The sequence below is a fragment of the Danaus plexippus genome, chromosome 8, assembly GCF_018135715.1.
Source record: "Danaus plexippus chromosome 8, MEX_DaPlex, whole genome shotgun sequence".
In the NCBI taxonomy this organism is placed as follows: Eukaryota; Metazoa; Arthropoda; class Insecta; order Lepidoptera; family Nymphalidae; genus Danaus; species Danaus plexippus.
In genome coordinates, this window is record NC_083542.1 from 1,149,570 (window position 1) to 1,167,938 (window position 18,369).

Sequence of the window (18,369 nt, forward strand, 5' to 3'; positions counted from 1 at the left end):
CTGTTTAATATATAAACTGCACAATTAACAGCTTCAGCCCATAAATCAAGGGATACATCTTTGGCATACAACATTGAACGTGCACTTTCTACTATAGTTCTTTGTTCCCTCTCAGCACGGCCATTCTGTTCTGGGGTATAGGGTGCTGTACGCTCATGAACTATCCCCTCTCTATCCAGATACTCCTGAAATATCTTGTTGACATACTCTTTCCCATTGTCAGTATGTAACACTCTAACATTATGCATGTATTGATTTTTAATAATAGCATTGTATTTCTTGAAAACTTCCATGACTTCATTTTTATTCTTAATGAAATATACATGCCTGTAACTTGTGGCTGCATCTTTAAATAATACAAAATATTTCATACCTTGTATTGATTCATGACTCATTGGTCCACATACATCACTATATACTAGATCTCCTGGCTGTAATTTTCCTCGTACAGATTTATGAAATGGCAGTCTACACTGTTTGCCATATGCACATGCTTCACAAATAAAGTCACTTTGTTCATTGTCTTTGATTTTCAAGCCTTCAACAACACTATTAGAACACATATTTTTAATTTGCTTTAGATTAATATGTCCAAGTCTCTCATGCCACATTTTAAGGTCACTTTGGGTATTTTGAACCAGGTTGCAAGTATTTGGAATCACTGTTTTTATATTTAACTCATACAAATTGTTTTCTGTAATTTTAGCAATCATGACTACTTCACTATTTTTGTAAATTAAAGCATTTGTGTCCTTTTTAATGATAGTAAAATTTTTCTTATTATTGCCCCTTCTGAAAACAAGTTTCTTCGCAGGCTGGGAACATAGAGTACATCACACAATTCACTGTCCTCCCACTGTCCATTGACATATCTCTGAATTAGAATTTTACCAATACCAGACACTTCCACTGATTGTTTATTTCCCAATGTCAATGTTTTCTGACTGCTCTCAAAAATTTCTATAAAGAATTCCTTTCTATAGGTCATATGTGCGGAAGCACCACTATCCAATATCCAAATATCTTCTGGGTTACTTGTGTAATTACTTTCTATATTAAATGCTAACATATCTGCGCCTTCTTGCTGAGGCTTTCTGTACTTGGATTTTCTTGGTGCACGACATTCCTTTGAAAAATGACCACGCTTCCCACAATTATAGCACTCAAACCTATGTTTGCTATTAGTTTTGTTTTGATTTGGACCACTACTACTAGGTTTGTTTTGATTTGAATGTTTTTTCAATCCTTTATTGGCAACAAGAAGAGCTGTCTCTTGTTGTTGTTCATCTTCACATGCCAAACTTGCTTCTTCATCTAACAATCGAGCAGTTAAGTTAATGATTGTTTGTTGTTCTGGATCCATCGACATCCAAGCTTGCCGCAGTGGTCGATACTTGGAAGGTAAAGTACCAAGTATTTTAGTAATGATGGCCATTTCACTGACTTTTTCACCATTTTCATTTAGCTGTTTTGCCAGAGATTCTACTTTTGATATGTGTTGAGCTACACTATCATTTGGAGACATTTTATATTGATAAAATTTTTCATGGATTAACATCTTACATAGTTCACTCTTTTGTTCATATATTGATTCAAGTTTCAACATGATTTCTTTAGCAGTTTCACAATTTTCAATTAATGTGATCTGACTTAAATCCATTGACGAAGTTATGATAAACATCGCCATGCCATCGTTTTTCAACCACTCCGTACTATTTCCTTCTGGTTTCGGTATAGAAATATCAATTCCTTTTGCTTTCAGAGCACACTTAACTTGAAATTTCCACTGTCGAAAGTTATTTCCATCAAATTTTTCCAAATGCATTGACCGCGTGGGATCCATTTTGAGGTTATTCTCTCGGCCACAATGTAACTTTTTCTTTGTCTATATTTCTTCTTCACTTTTATTTCCAGAGTTCGCTGGGCCCATAACCTCTTAGGTTATGGGATTTATCCACAAAAACAAACGTTACTTTCAGCGATCAAATTATATTTATTAAGAGAAAACGTATTGACAAGAGCACAGAGTTAACAAAAAGTGACATCACACAAGTCGTGATGTGAATGTTAGTTCAAAATTGACAGCGACAGTGACAGTGGCGCCAAATTTAAATTTTCAAGTTTCTTTTATTAATTCTAATAACAATAATTTTCCCGTGGCATAGAGTTTTAAATCTCTTTATTCAATTGAAAAATGCACTCACAATATACATATATATAATGAGATCTAAGATTTTCGCGAGTTTTATTCATTTAAATGAAACTAGTATTTTTCGGATAAACTACGCGTGATTTATTTTTGTAAAAAACTACATACTCCCGACGTTTCGGTTACTTTTCAGCAACCGTGATCACGGGCAGACGAGATGTTAGTGTCTGTCAGTCGGTCCTTGTTATTTATCATCTACCGCCATCGATTTCTTAATTTTCTAGCGTACCGCTCTGGATGGTAGTTTTTTACAAAAATAAATCACGCGTAGTTTATCCGAAAAATACTAGTTTCATTTAAATACATATAAATACTTTCCTTTCACATTATGGATGATAGTTAAAAAAAGTAAATTATTAAAAACCTACCATTAATCGTCTTACTTACATCTATAATTTGAATGAAAATTATTTAAAAAATGTATCAAAGTCCAAGTTTGGAACATTCCAGAAAAATACAAACAAAAGTTTTAGTTTTCACACCTCAGTTGTTTAAATATATCTTCTTACGGTATTTATAAAATTCACTTTGTTCTGCCGACAATCAAAACTTGGACGTGATACGGTAACGTCATTAGGAAACAGTGACTTCTGCTTCATTGTCGATGATTCAGAGCTCATCGATTTATGCATATTAAGCGTGTAAAGTAATTTTTATTCAATTTTATAATTATAATAAAATTTCAATACAAATATATAAACTTTTTAAAGATCCAATAAAACAATGCTTTAATGGTATTTCAAGTATCTATAGACGTATTAATTAGTAAAATATATATATATATATTTTAAATACCAATACAAATTATCTTTATTCTACAACCTCGCAATAAAACAAACATAATAAAGGAAGGTGTTATTATAATAGATAATGATTTTTATCGATACTACATCGTCCATCACTATCGAAGGATAGCTCCCACTTCCCACGGTCCTCCAGAAAGAATCGAGACACCCATAATAAATCACGTTGCATATTAACATGCACCCAGAATAATACTACGTAAAAATACTATATGTATGTACTATACTACGTAAAAATGCTATATAAATGTACTATACTACGTAAAAATAATATATGTACTATGGAATTTTTATGAAGAAGCTAATATTAGATAACGGAACACATAGTTATATATATATTATACAAAGACGGATTTTTTTAAATGATAAATGACGAAAATCAAGTTATCAAATGTATTTTTGATTCCATTGAGCACTTAAAACGTCTCCATCATGTTATAAAAACACGTGAATACAATTTTATCCAACAATATCATTGAAATAAAAGTTCGTAACTTATAATGTCATAATGTAACATATCATTGTTGGAACTAATATAATATTTTTATGTCTCAAAAAACTTATCTTAATATAAACCACATCAGTTTATTTAATACTGTTTTATTATTATATATTACCCTAACATTTTATCGTCGTCTTCGTTTGTTTTACTAAAATTACGTTAAGATATATACATTTTTTTATTCAGAATAAAAAATTCATATACTAACCAATAAAACCCGCGTAGCTTGTTATGAGCTAAAACTAGTGATTGTCAAGCAAATAAGAAAAGCAATCGACGAATGACAATTCTATACACATTTTCCACATTCACGAACAGCCCTCAAATTTCACGCTTTCCATACGCGACCCGATTTATTAACTTCCTGACGTTTTAGAAATTAATTACTTACGCAATCCACGAAAGTTACTATAAATTGGGCAACTGTTTTCTCTGTAATTTAACACGTTGTTCATAGATGGCCCCAGATGTGACCGCGTTTATAATATTCGTAAGAGTTACATTCATATCATTAGTATATTGATGGTGTTGGAAAAACCGTTTCGTAACAAACATCTGATATCAACAAACAGTCAGAATTTGTTTATTACAAAAATCATTTCAATTAATGAATCTAATTATCATTTAAAAATTTTCCCTAGCTGTACTAACTCATGCAATTTCTACAATGAAGATAAATGGCTTAAATCACACGACTGTGAACACGTACTGAGAACTAGTGTTTTGTTGTATCTGAATTAATGTTGTTTATTAATAATTACAAACTTTACCTTCCATTTAGATATGTATATATATGTGTGTGTGTGCGTGTATGTGTAAGTGTGTAATAGGTAAATCATATAACTATGTAAGGGCAGGTTCACACATTAGAGCGACGACACGCTCGTATTCCACTTATGAACAGTAGTTGGCCGTAAAACGCCTTATGATTTAGCTTCCACATGTCCCGGGGCAACTACGGTACAGTAAATTACCAAGGGTCGCGGTTACAATGACAAGCGGAAGCGATTTATGTATATCATGTCATACAAAATAAGCAGAGAATAATTTTCTGTCCTTGGTAGTTATGGAAACAAAATCGTGTAAATAACCTTACAATATATTTAAATCGCTTTTCCTATTGATATAATATAGGATACAAAAATATGTATTTGAGTATTTATAACGGACGGTACTATAGTAATTAGTGTAATTCTAAATATTTAAAAAACTTAACGATAATTGATGACATATAGACATATAATACCTTCACCTCTAAACATACAGGATATTATTTCCTATATTGACAAAAAATATATCAAAATACAGCAAGAAAACGTTATCAGAGCCACACGAGAATATTAATCTCGGACGTTAAGTTAATAGAATGTAATAGTTAACGTAAATATTCTCATAAAGGCTACACCACACTAAGAAACGTCACAAAAAGTCAATTACAATGGCTGCCAACGGCGTAGATTCGTCTCAGCGGCAGGTCCCGTAAGGCTATTACAGTGCTGTTAGGTTATAAATGTACGGCCTCACCAGCCGTCCAGTGTGGATCGCCCTAATAGTATTGATTGATACACCTATAACTATCGAATTATATTACGACTTACATTAAAACTGACGCATAATTCTACATTTTGTTTTTGTGATATTTCTAAGAAAAGATGAAAGTTAAATAACTAAATAAATATAGGAATACGTAGTATAAAATTTCTTTAAACCTTGGAGCTTTTTAATATTTTCGTTGTTCTCATTTTTATTTTTTAAACTGTGTATCGATTTTTGATTCTTTATTTGCTTGGTAATAATAAAAATACGATATCAAGGATAATGTGGGTAGATCACTCTACCATATTAGCTTCTGTCATTCAGTCTTGCGACTCAGCACAATACGTATATTACGAATAATATATTTTTATTGCAAACTACATTATTGTTTTGTCATTTATATATTTTTTCAATAGTATGCCTCAAATAATGTAATATCGAATAAGCAGTGTCTACTGCAGAGTGAGAACTTCTTTAGAAAGGATTGATAGAGAATCAAACAAAAATAGGTATATTAAAAAAAATATGAAATATAAATATTCAGAGTTGTTTTGATATTAACATATAATTATATAAAAAAAGTACATTGTAATATATACACACATATAACTTTTAAGTCTTATTAATAAGACTTAACTGGACATAATATTGAAAGTAACGACCCTTCGTCACGATCTGACGAATCACCATGAAAAACATTATCACGATTTATGGACGTGGTCGGTTAAATTATTCATACATTTTTTTTTGGACAAAACAAACATCTCTGGAGTAATCGTAAACATTAAAACTGTATTTATAGAGACGAAGCCTCTTAGCATTCAACATTAATTATTTTAATGAAAATATTGGGACTTATATACTTATTCCTTTATAATGTCAAATAGCTTTAAGAGCGCTGCAAATATGGTGTTCCCATTCCATACTCTACGTTACCTGATAGCTATAGAACTGCTGCGCTTAACGTTCGTTGATAGTTGATATTTATTTTATTGCAAGCATCGATTCAAATCTTACATAAATCCTGTTGAGAGAACAGTAACATCACTAGACGGGCATCGGTCAAGTACAATCGCGTACAGTCGTACATATTATACGTGCTAATTATATATAAGTTCATGACCCTTACTAGCTGAAATGGCTAGAGGAAAACCAAAAACTGTACGTACATGTACATATAAAACCGTATCTATAAATGTATATTTTAAACCCTCCTACTATTATGACTCGCTCAATAGTCAACGTTTATATGGAGAAGAAGTACATATGATTTTAATAAAAAGAATAATTGGTTATATAATAGATATTTAAAATAAACATTACACACACTACTATGTACTTGACACACACATATATAATAAGATCTATCCCTGAAGTTTCCTCCATGTGTGTACTGTCGCTAAATGTCAAACATAATGACATGTCTATTCTGCTATTGAAATAGTAATAATTAATTATGTTAGTTCAAAAGTACTAAAAAAAAATCTATGTGAAACGTTAAACTATCGTTAAATAAGACAACAAAGTCACGTACGACTTATAATATGTTTATTTGAATCGAAAAATGCATTAACAAACCACAGCGAAGTATACGGGCTGTGCTGTGTTGTATTTCAACGTGGAACATTTTAATGCTCTACGTAAACGTGCTCCAGGGTTTATAGTAACTATGACATTTATACATTTTATGTGCTTACGGTTCATTTATGGACATTAACTATCCTTTATTGATGCATTAATATATTGTTAGTGTTTTGAACTATCTTTATGTTTCTCTACGGTTTCGTGGTACTTCGACTTAATATTTGTTGCTAAAATTTTATGTTTTGTTCCAGCGAGCTGACTTTATTGGAAGGCATGGCCAACTGCGGAGGCTGGAGTGAGGAGCCGGTATCAAAAGTATGTATTGTGAACGATTAAATATACTTTAATGATTTCTCTAGTAACACACATGCATACATACATTCTAGTTTTGTATTCACGAATATTTACATATTATAGTACCAAACAAGAAACGCTACGTGTGTAGTATTCTTATTCAAACTTGTGGCAATCATAAATATAATAATATATAATGTTCAAACAGCTGATAAGTCAGATATACGCAAAATATACGATCTAATTTCTTTGATTGGTTACATTAAAGCAAGTAAAAGGAAATAATTAAATCTCGGTTCTAAATTTGAAAGAACAGTAGAAAATTTAATATTTTCTTAATCAACCCCCTGCTACGTCTTATTTGTTTACATAAATCTAAATAAGAATTCGCTTTGAATGGGGAAATGTTCTCGTGAAATTTCATGTTTATAAAAACGTGCACACGCACTATAACGTGACAGTCTGTCATAAGTTTTCCATTTCAATAATTATTTTACCGCATTTCGACACGTGAATTAAAAATCTATTATATTAAAACGTTGTTAACACAGTCTCAGTTTCATTTAAGCGGTCTGTGAGCGTGATTTTTTGTTTCATTAATAGAGATATCATTTTCGTTTCCTATTGAAATTTCCACCATAGAAAATATATAAAAGGTTCTTTTGAACTAAACGTGCTGAAGCTAGTTAAACTATACTTACGGTTCATTCAACTTTAAAGGTAGCAAATAAATTTTTATAGACGCGTCCACACTGTTTACGTTACGCCGTCACTCTATACACGATGCGCTTCCAGTTACTCATTATATGACCTTTTTTTCTTTGGAGACGCAATTTATCACTCCCCTCTGACCCAAGGGAAAAGTCGGAAGTGTGTATGAGACTCCCCTAAATAGGACCGCAAGTACTCACTAAACCCCAACAATAAACCTCATCGCCTTAGAAGATCACCACGGACTATTCTAAGGCGGTACCTCCCCATTTAACCGTGACTCTCTGGCGGAATTTCCGATCCTCAAATAAGGGTGCTCCGAATACTAGAGACCCTCTTACGTCACAAACGTAAACAGTATAACGTGACAAAATTTTTGAATGGAAAAAACTGCTAAGGCGCCGTACGTATGTGACGATACAAACGAGTTGTAAGCGGACTGATGTTAATTTAATTAAGATAGTAATTAACATAATCAAATAAAGTTGACATACAAACTGGCAAATTTTATTGCGTGTTTAGAGCTTTATGAATGAAAGACTACGCGCCGTAAGTAGTGCAATGCATATTGGATGTCAGCATACTAATAAGCATTTTGTTAGATGAAATCACTTTTCAATGATATATGTATGTAAATATTTTTTTATTCAGATTGATTTAATCTCACAATGCCCACTTCCACTGGATGCCAATAAACTGCTTTATAAAATTTATAATATTATAATCTTTTTTAACATAATAAGATTTAATGTAGAATAACATTTCTTAAATAAGCTATGAGAATTGTTATTCTCAATCATCTACTATTATGATAGGAGAGCGCTGTCAGAAACATTCGTTAACATACAGATAAAATCTGAGAACAATAGCAGATTACGGAAATAAAACATAACGGGCCTACAATTATGTATTATATAACCTAATCAGACAATGAATCGTCAGATAAATATAATATCGTCGAATTTACTACGCTCTTTATTATTTTCAACAACATACTCCCGACGTCTCGGTCACTTTGCTGCAAACGTGATCACGGGCAGGCAAGATGTGAACGTCTGTCAGTGGGTCTTGTTATTTGTCATCTACCGTGTATATTTTGTACATTTGTGTACATCCGAAAATATTGATTTTATTTAAATGAATACGTGCGAAAATCTTAGATATCATTAAGGATTGATTTGTTAAGATACAATGGTAAATGCTATACATTAAAATCGGTGTATAAGTAGCGTTACCATCAGTCGCATCGTTATACTATACAGATAGTTTTTAGAATTCATTCATATACTATTTATACGTAGATACTCGACATTTATTAATCGAAAGTATCGCAAGTCTTTTGCAAGCAAACTGTTTACGCGATTTGGATATTTTGTAGGGTACATGTGAAATCTGAAAACCATATATGAAGTCTTTTTAATGTATAAAATATCAAAAGGTGACGAGAAACGTTTTTATTGAAATTCTTTGAAGTATTACGAAGATTAATATTAAATAACTCTTAAGTAATTTAAATAAAATTTATAATTCATATATTAAATGTTGAAAGTACTAGAAAAAATCACAAACAACCAAACATCCTGTTAAACTGGACAGCGTCAACAAAAGATAAGAAAAGAAAAATATAAAAAATTATAACGTCTCAATATATCTCCTATAAAATACGTAATGCCTTTCTAATTTACATATCATCAATATGAATATAATTTATGGCTCCGTCTTTATATTTCTGTATGCAAATAATTCAGAATCGTAACTCGTTTCTTCGACAACGAGAATACGAGAATGATTTGTTTAATAATAAGTAATGAGTTGTCCGCGTAACCGCAGTCTTAAGGTTGTATCGTGAAAGTAAATACTGAACAGTCGGTAATAATGGATAATATATATATATAAAGTAAATATAATCGTCCAATAGTTTTCTATGTGATGCAAATGACTTGAGGACCTCAATTTTTTTAGTTTAATATCTGATTTTATTTTACATCCATCATCTATCTAGACGAATTAATACATTAATAATTTTATACATTTAAATGCTAAAATCTAGACGATGAAGCTTTCTAACAAAATTTTCATATGAAGTATAGTCGTCAATAAAATTTCAAAGTAGACATTTCCTAAAATTTCTCCAACAGAACAAAACGTAATAAAACTTTCTCGCATTGAAGTATTGTTCACTGAATAATGTTTATACATGCGTGGTCTGAAATAAATTATATAAAAAATGCGTGTACTAAGAAATCGATTAGGAAGATTTTCGTTTTTTTCTAAGACTTTATCATATTATATTTTCAAGTTGAGTTTAGAAAGATGAAAAAGTTAACCAAAAAAAAACACTTATATTCGAAGCACATTACTTATAAAGGGATAAAAATTCCTCAGCGCAAAGCTAGTATTTCTTGTTTTTGTAGAGATTATGTTCTGATATAGGAAAATAACGTTATTGGCTATGAGCAAATATGTTTACATAAAAATATTTCAATTGATTCATAATCTTTGGAATAACGATATATACAGAAGGCAAAAAAATGTGATTTTCGGCCGCTCACACCAACACATTGACTACTACTTTACTTCCGGAATAGAAAAAAAATTTGAAAATAATCGAAGACATTGAAAAAATCAACAGATTTTTCTATACTAATAGGGTTATAAAATAAATAAAATTAAAAACACATTTTCACAGGCCGTGCAAAATAATTCAATAAAAAGAATTACATTAAGCATTAGTTCCAAAACTGAGATTCATTAAAAATAATATTACGACTAACAATAAGCTCGTCTGATATTCAGAAGCGTTTTTACAATTTCTCTTTCCAAAACTTACAACAAAGAAGCCAGATAACGTGAATAAATATAATGACTATTTGAAGCCGTGTGAATGCTATTGTAAGCAAAACGATTTGAACTACTAACAGAACTCATTATTATAGGATCAATAGGAATACGTGTTAGCGATCTCAGACCAGCTCCGTTGTTCTGAAGCGATTGATTGCGGTTTTAACCTTCATATTCCATCCCATCATGGTCGGGTCACAATGATTTTCTCCAACCACATGCTGTAACTCATTTCTAGGATAAGCAACGCCCACCGATTTACAATCCAGAAGATTACGCCGCCTCTTTGAAGAAATGGGGAAGGAAAAGCGGCTCCGGCAGCCTCTACGACGTGGACCAAGGACTGGACTCGAGCAAAGCTCAGACGCTACCGACACAGAACAGCAAGGATTTTAGGTTAATATACTTAGAAGTAATACTGATGTATGTTTTGGAAATAAATTCATTGTATTTATATGTAGAGACATTTTAAGAACAACATTAAGCTTGCTAATTCCTTTCTTTTGTATTTGTTTTTGAATAGATTGAACATAAACTTGACTGTATTTCTGTTAATTTTCTTTAGAAATCCCTGTCTGAGTTTAGGAGAGGAAATGAGTCTACGTCAGTTTGGCACCATCAGCGAACTCCTCACTAAACTCCGGGCCGATCTTCGACTTTCGTTTGCCAGGTAAGAGTAATTATGTAATGTAGAGTAAGACTAAAAGTAAAATATAGATTGAGAATAGTCTGTTAAGGTAGGCAATCGATTATTTGCTTTTTTTATCATCAAAACCAATTAGAAAGTATTAAATCGTGTATTGTTCTGGGAAATAAATTTCGATTGAATTATCAAGGTTATAAGCAAAATTATGATTTGAAATAATTCATAAATATTACTAAGCTTAACATACTTTAGAAGTGATCTGAGGGTTTGTTGTTTGAATAAGAAATAAACGTATGCTGCAGATACAAAATAACATAGCAGATAATGTTTTATTCGTAAATAATCATTTGACCGCAGATTCTTGACTGCATAACGATTTCTGAATATAAAATATAGCAGACAATATATTATGAAAACAAAAAATAACATAAATACGTTTTAAATGTTGATTTCCAAAAAAAATTTTTCTTGGTCCATTCAATGGCAATATAACGAAAATCCTTCTAATTAGAGATAGTTCTAATGGATGAAAAGATTTTCTTAATACGCACACTAAATATTCTGATTAAGAATTAACAAAAAAATTCCTATCTATAATAAACTATTCTTGATAAATAAGTCAATACATTTACCAGTAACGCTCAATTTCTTGTAAGTTATTCAGATTGTCTCACGATAGCAAACTTAACCGCGAGCACGTGAACAGAAAAACTATTTAGAAAATATTTATACGAATAAAACACAGGAGAAGCAAAAGAATTTACCTATGTATTATCAGGTACGGATATTTTGATTTAGAAAAAAAATCCAATCACTATTAAAAAAGTTATTTTAATGAAGATGTCGGTTGTAATCAACGTTCTAAATCATCTCGGTGTATTAAAAGCGTCTAAAGATAATGGAGGCGAAATAATGGCTGGTAGGAGCACAAATAAAAATACAATGACGAGGAATGTTTTCAATTACATCTTACTTAGCATTGCGATGCGGTCACTATGAACGGCCCAAAACACAGGAGGTAGCGATTCGTTTCTTATTATAACTGACTTATAGTTTTTATTTTGTATTATTTAGACAGTTTACATACTTTCTAATTGAATTTTAATTAAAGTTTTTATTCGTAATTGCTTTAATCATTAATGTTAAAAAAATATATAAGAATACACCTAATATCGATGGCATCTTGACGATGTTTCTTCTATGCTGCAAGTTAGAAAACATTGATTAAGATTGTCGTAAGAAAACTTAATAGATGGCGCAGAGGTCGGTCGACAAGATAATTAAAATATGCTTTATATACCGTTGTTTAATTCATCAACACCAGTTAGAACAAAATAGCTAAATTGGTAACGTAACTAGAACTGAAGGTCGCAGAGAAGAATCCTGATCGTGTCAATGACCTTCACTCCATGTTTTCTATTAAAATTTTCACTTTTATTATCAGTAAATAACAAATGCAAACAATATTATGTGTTCACCTACTATTAGTCTGAATAACTTTGACTGTGTTTTCTAAAGTATTAACATAGATTCACGCGAATAAATACAGTATCAGGTGCGTCTGATAACAAAAACAGATCCGTGAGCGCACGCTGTGCCACAATCACGGCAAATTACAGTAGTGACTAATGACATCCACGATCGCGTACCTCAAATGATATAGCGAAACTATTAAAGTCACATTTGCATCACTCACATGTCCTCGTAAACAAACAATGAGACAGTTCTTGAAACGCTTAAGCGTGTAGCTTGTACACCTTAAAAGTAAAATTGCAATGACGTCTGGACTCTGGACAATCCGTAAAGTAGCAGTAATTTATGACAATCATTTCATACGAGATTACCGCTGCTGAAGCCTGGAACCGATGGCTCGGATGATGCTTCTCAAACTTCTAATAACTTTAAACATTTACGTAGCTTTTTATACAGCTTTTATAATATTGTTGGGAAGCTCTGTCTTGTTTTTTATATTTTTGTTTTGATACCGCGAGCCGGCATCGTCTTTGATGCTTTTTATTGTGATAATTATTCCACTGAATGACTCTGTATATTCTGGATGATGGTAGTTATATTATTTCAATTTAAACCTTTATACTATCGATATGAACATATTTATTATCTTGAGTTCAAGTAATGCGATCCATTAGAACTTATCTATTAAAACGAAATCCTCAAAGGAAGAACTCCTTTGGGGATTTCGTTTTGCAGAATTTTTATTTTATACATCTTCATGTCATTATAATATAATTTGTTGACTCTGGTAAATATATATTATCTGTAATGAACTTAACCACATAATAGATAACCATCTCCAAGTAAACTTTTACCAGGTATGCGTAATTTGTCACGTATAGCGTAATTATCTAAAGGTTTGTTATATGCTGAAAGTATTTATTGATGGTGAAATTTAAACTTACTTTTAACGTTTAAAAACTAATCAAATTATATTATATACATATTTTGTTTTTATTTATGCTATGGCCTTATTCGCACTGGAATCGTGGAATATTCTGCCAATGTCAACATTTTTATTTTTTGAGCTGAGGTTAGGTGATGAATATTTTGAGTACTGTATGGAGGAAACACGAAGGAGTTTGTCGAATGGCATACAGGCGTTTATTTAATAATAATAATAATTATTATTATTATTCTATAACATTGTGTTTACTTACATTCGATGTCACTGACAGAGGATGTCAGATTCCTAACAGGCTATAATAGTTAGGTAATGGTCGACTTAACACTTAAGATGTTTTTGGAAAGAGTTGAATTATTTGATTTCGTTTAGTCATTAACAGCATGTTTTTTTATTCCGATAGAATTGGGATATTTTTTTGGTAATGTAAAATTTATGAGTTATATTTAAATTAAATTTTGGACTACCGTAACTATGATTGGTAAACTCATATAGCTGAAGTACAATGCGGTATGTAAAATTTTTTTTGAGAGTGAATAACAATCATTCGCCTTTTTGTTGTGACAGTTTCGTTCAAGAGTTCTCTTCAGAGCCGTTAGATGGTGTCACTTTACTTCTGGAACTCCTGCGAAATATCCAGCTGAGTCAGAATGGTGAAGCGGCGAGAGCTCCGCCAGCGGTACGTCGACGACCACTCCTAGATGAACTAGCCTGCCTGTGAGTACTCATTTTCATGTACTTATAGAAAATGTTACAGGAAAAAAAATTCATCATCTCATATTAGTCCTAAATCTTTATGGTGAAGTAATAAAGATATAATAATGAATATCCTTGTAATATTTAGCTTGCAGTCTTCATTAAGAAATTATTCCTCCTAATCTTCTTAGAATAATCATATAACGAAACCCAAAACTAGAGTATTTCAAATTCTGTACATGATAGAATCGGTCTAATAGAATACAACGTTGAAGTATTTTCTACATACCATATCCGAAATACAGGTCTTAATTTTTTTTCGTGTGATGATGTACGTAGATACCCTGGTCATTCAGTCCCAAGGTATATGTTCTATATATTCTCCAACCAGACAATGTCTCTGGAGCTGCTGCAGCAGGTACAGCGACTGCGTCCGCCGCCTGGTCGCCAGTTCCAACGGAGTCTACGCTCTAACAGTCTGCATCATGTCCACAGTCAATAAGACAAGGATATTGGCTTTACAGGTAAATATTACAGCTCAGTCGATTACAAGCAAAATAAACCATCGTTTTACGTATCTGAAAGTATAATCCATTTTTCTATCTGTTTCTCTGTTTCTTGTAGATGTCATTAAAGGTTTCACTTACTTGCATGAAATCCCAAAAAAAATGTTACATCAGCCCTTCTTTTATGCTATGAATTATATTATTTTTAGATATTCGTGAACCAGATTTTAACGACTCGATTGTATAAAACTTTATTCACCAGAAATGACAGACTTTCCTCCTTTCTACTATAAACTTTGAATTATGTTTGGTATAAAATATTCATAATCTAATAAACTCCAACTAGCTGTTAACTCAAGCGTGCCCGTACGGTACAACGGCCGTGTCCGAAGCCCTATCAACGCTTCGTCTGCGGTACGGTGAGCCTGTACGGTTCAGGTTCCTAGTTGGTGCCCTTCAGTCTGGAGGGACGGGTGCCCTTCAGACAGCGGGACTAGCTTTCCTTAACTCACTGCTAGCGAGTCGGCCGCCTCGAGCCAGACTCTATATACAGGCTGAACTAGAACAAGCTGGATTCGATATCAACAGTTTTAAAAAGGTGTGTTGGTATTCCCTGACTTTTTCTCCACTGATATATTAAATATTATACTCAAGAAGTTTACTCAAAATGTTCCACACTCGCGAGGAAGCTATACTAATCATGATATGATAATTAGAATGTACACAACACTCTATTTCCATTTAACGGAGTCAGGACGCGATAGCTTGTTTGGAAAAGCGACCGGGATGCTTCATCCCAGAAGTCGCAGATTCGGGTGCTCATGTCGATGATTCTTTATTGTTTTCTGTATACATATATTTTAATTGATACGTTATTGATTGAAAATTATGATTTATTGAAGGCATTTCAAAGTACTGCAGATCTTTTTTCACACATATGTATTTTGATCATATAATTTATATATATATTTCACCTTTACTTGAAAAAGATAGGATAAATAAAACAAATTTATTTATTATTCCACACAATCAACTTCAAGCATTGAATTGTCTAACTAAAACGATAATAATTTAGAAATTGTTAAAAATTTCAAGGCCATTGCCAAATCTCCTCATCCTAACGAGGAACTGATGAAGGAAATTGAAAAGTACGAACAGCAGTTGATAGACATCGACACGTTGAATGAAAAGGCGAATGAGGCGCTGAAGGAAAAAGACGACCTCAGGCACAAACTGGAACTATTGGAGAAGAGAGTCAAGGTAATGGAAAAAGGACCTGAAATATATTGTATATTAGAGTTATTTGAACATTAACTAGAGCTCTATTCTATGACAAGTTTATTGTAGGTTCGATAGAGGCAAATACGAAGTTAAACTTGGAATGATTTACTAATTTCTTTTTACTTATGTTTCAATTTTATTAATAAATAAGTATTGTTATATATTCCATGATTTAAAAAAATATACCAGAATGTGGAAGATTATTCTTACGAATTTACAGATACTACAAGAGGAGAAGGGCATATTACTATCTCTGGAAAAGTGCTTGCAAGAGAAGTGCTGTGAGTTGCAAGAAGAGGTCAGCACACTGAAATCTGAACATGGAAACTCCAACCGGAAGAAGACATTTCTGATGATGAAAAAAAACTCCAATAATAATAGAGGTAAATATATCACCCGTATACTAAATCTGTTGCTAATTCTGTAAAGTCTAAATTTATATAAATTTAAAGGTGTCATTGTCACATGATAACTTACTCTAAAGTGTGCAGATAAGGTCCAAAAAACATAGTTCTATTTATGTACACGTAGATGTTCTATACTTCTTTTGTATTATTTGCAAGCTTCTAAATATATTATGCTAATTTAAAATTAATTGAAAATAATAACAGATGAATCATCGCCACCAGAAGACGAAGGCATCAGTTCCTCGGAACGATCCCTGAGTCCAGACGGCGACCAGCAGAGAGAATCCATGGTCTATGAAGTGTTCAACATAAAGAACGAAACGTACGATCTCAAGAGGAACAAACGATCGTTACACAAGAAAGTAGACAACAAAAAGAATGAAAAGAAATCGTCCGACGAAGAAGACGAGACAACGATCGACGAGGTCATACAGGAGCTTAGGAATATAGTGAACCACGCGGAGATCGAACAGCTGAGAGGTATCGGCAGGGCCAGAATAAACAATAGTAGTTCAGAGCAGAAAACACAAAGAGAAGACTCCGTCACCAGTACGAGACACAGCATCCAGATAACCGCGGACGATGATCAACAGGAAGAGGAAGCGGAAATAGTACCCAGCAAGATACTACCACACCCGCCCAGAAAAGCTAAAAGTCTCATACATCTGTTCATACCGCCCGGAGGACAAGGCCTGTACAGCAAAGCGCCGGACATCTTCGAAGAAAACAACTTCTATTCCAGCGATGAAGGATCGGACTCGCTACTAAGCGCGTCACGCTGCCAAGAACGCGTGCAGAAGAAATCAGACGCTAGCTTCGACTTTAATGAATGTCGCGCGAAGTTCAACGCTAACGGCCAAGAGGAAGACAGTGCGAAGCGATCCAGAACGAGGTCCAGAGACGACAAATCTGTTAAAAGGACCGAGTCCTTCCAGAACTCAGAGAAAGGATCACGACAGAGGGAATACATAGACAGCATGTTCTACGAAAGCTCGTTGAATGATAACCAAGAAAATGGGAAGTGCAGTCGCGTGGACGAGATAGTCAATCTGATAGAATCCAAAAAGCTAACCAAGAGTCTAGAGAGAATCGACGAAGGCCTCAATTCTATGGTGGACATCGTTGTAACTAACGAACCTAAGAAATATTCCTACGAGAGCCGTCAGAGGTCCGCTTCGAGGACGAACAGCGATGCTGGCGATCCTTTGATCCCCGTCACGAGGTCTAACAGCCGAACATATGATTCGAAGAGCCAGGACAAACACGGCAAACTGAACGTCGGCTTCGACAGTCCATTTAACAGCACCTTCATAATGAAACGCGGCAGTTCCTCAGGGTTCTACTCCGGAACCCACATCCTGAGGAACGCTCCGGCCAGTATGACAAGCCTCGTAATGAACGGAACACATAGCTACAACGATCTAAAGAAATCCCCAAGTCCCATGGGATCCAGCTTCGCTCTCAACAAAGTGACCGACATGCCGTCAGGCTTATACTGACCGTTCGTACCGAAGTCCAAACCAACGACTAATCTAAGTTCCGCGTACCTTCACGTCTAGTGCAATATTTATATCTATATAATATCCCGCGTTTATGCAGCGTCTGTAGCATCTTAGTGATTTTGTTGGAACAAAATTCGCTTAAGATCGTCTTTATTTTAAACTTATATCATGTTTTGTGCTAAAATAATGTTTGAAGCAATAAAGTTTTGAAGATTTCTTGTTTATTTATGTAAATCGAATTAAAACTTGTATTGTTTCGTGCGTGTCTCGGCGTGTGTCTGTTTACTGGTATCTGTATTTTTATACTTAGTCTGTACATATTAAAATAATTCATACAAAAAAAAGAGCAGTTTTATTCATTCTCGTAAATACAAAGAACCTATTTTTTGACAACATTTAACATACAATGTCGTCACGCTGACGGTATTATTGACA

At 33.2% G+C, this 18,369-nt stretch overlaps 1 protein-coding gene across 4 annotated transcripts in view; it reads left to right on the top strand.

The window, feature by feature from the left end:
* The window catches only part of LOC116773741 (uncharacterized), a 65,148-nt gene extending 46,903 nt beyond the window's left edge, over positions 1-18,245 (top strand). For 3 of the 4 annotated variants that reach the window (XM_061521150.1, XM_061521151.1, XM_061521152.1), the window contains 9 exons: positions 6,886-6,949; positions 10,719-10,876; positions 11,046-11,150; positions 14,110-14,259; positions 14,630-14,762; positions 15,091-15,342; positions 15,840-16,004; positions 16,246-16,408; positions 16,637-18,245. In XM_061521150.1, the coding sequence (XP_061377134.1) occupies positions 6,886-6,949; positions 10,719-10,876; positions 11,046-11,150; positions 14,110-14,259; positions 14,630-14,762; positions 15,091-15,342; positions 15,840-16,004; positions 16,246-16,408; positions 16,637-17,931 (2,485 nt within the window). In that variant the 3' untranslated portion in view covers positions 17,932-18,245. The remainder of the gene's footprint in view (positions 1-6,885; positions 6,950-10,718; positions 10,877-11,045; positions 11,151-14,109; positions 14,260-14,629; positions 14,763-15,090; positions 15,343-15,839; positions 16,005-16,245; positions 16,409-16,636) is intronic. The other variant, XM_032666234.2, reaches the window with a different exon arrangement.
* Positions 18,246-18,369: the final 124 nt, after the last annotated feature.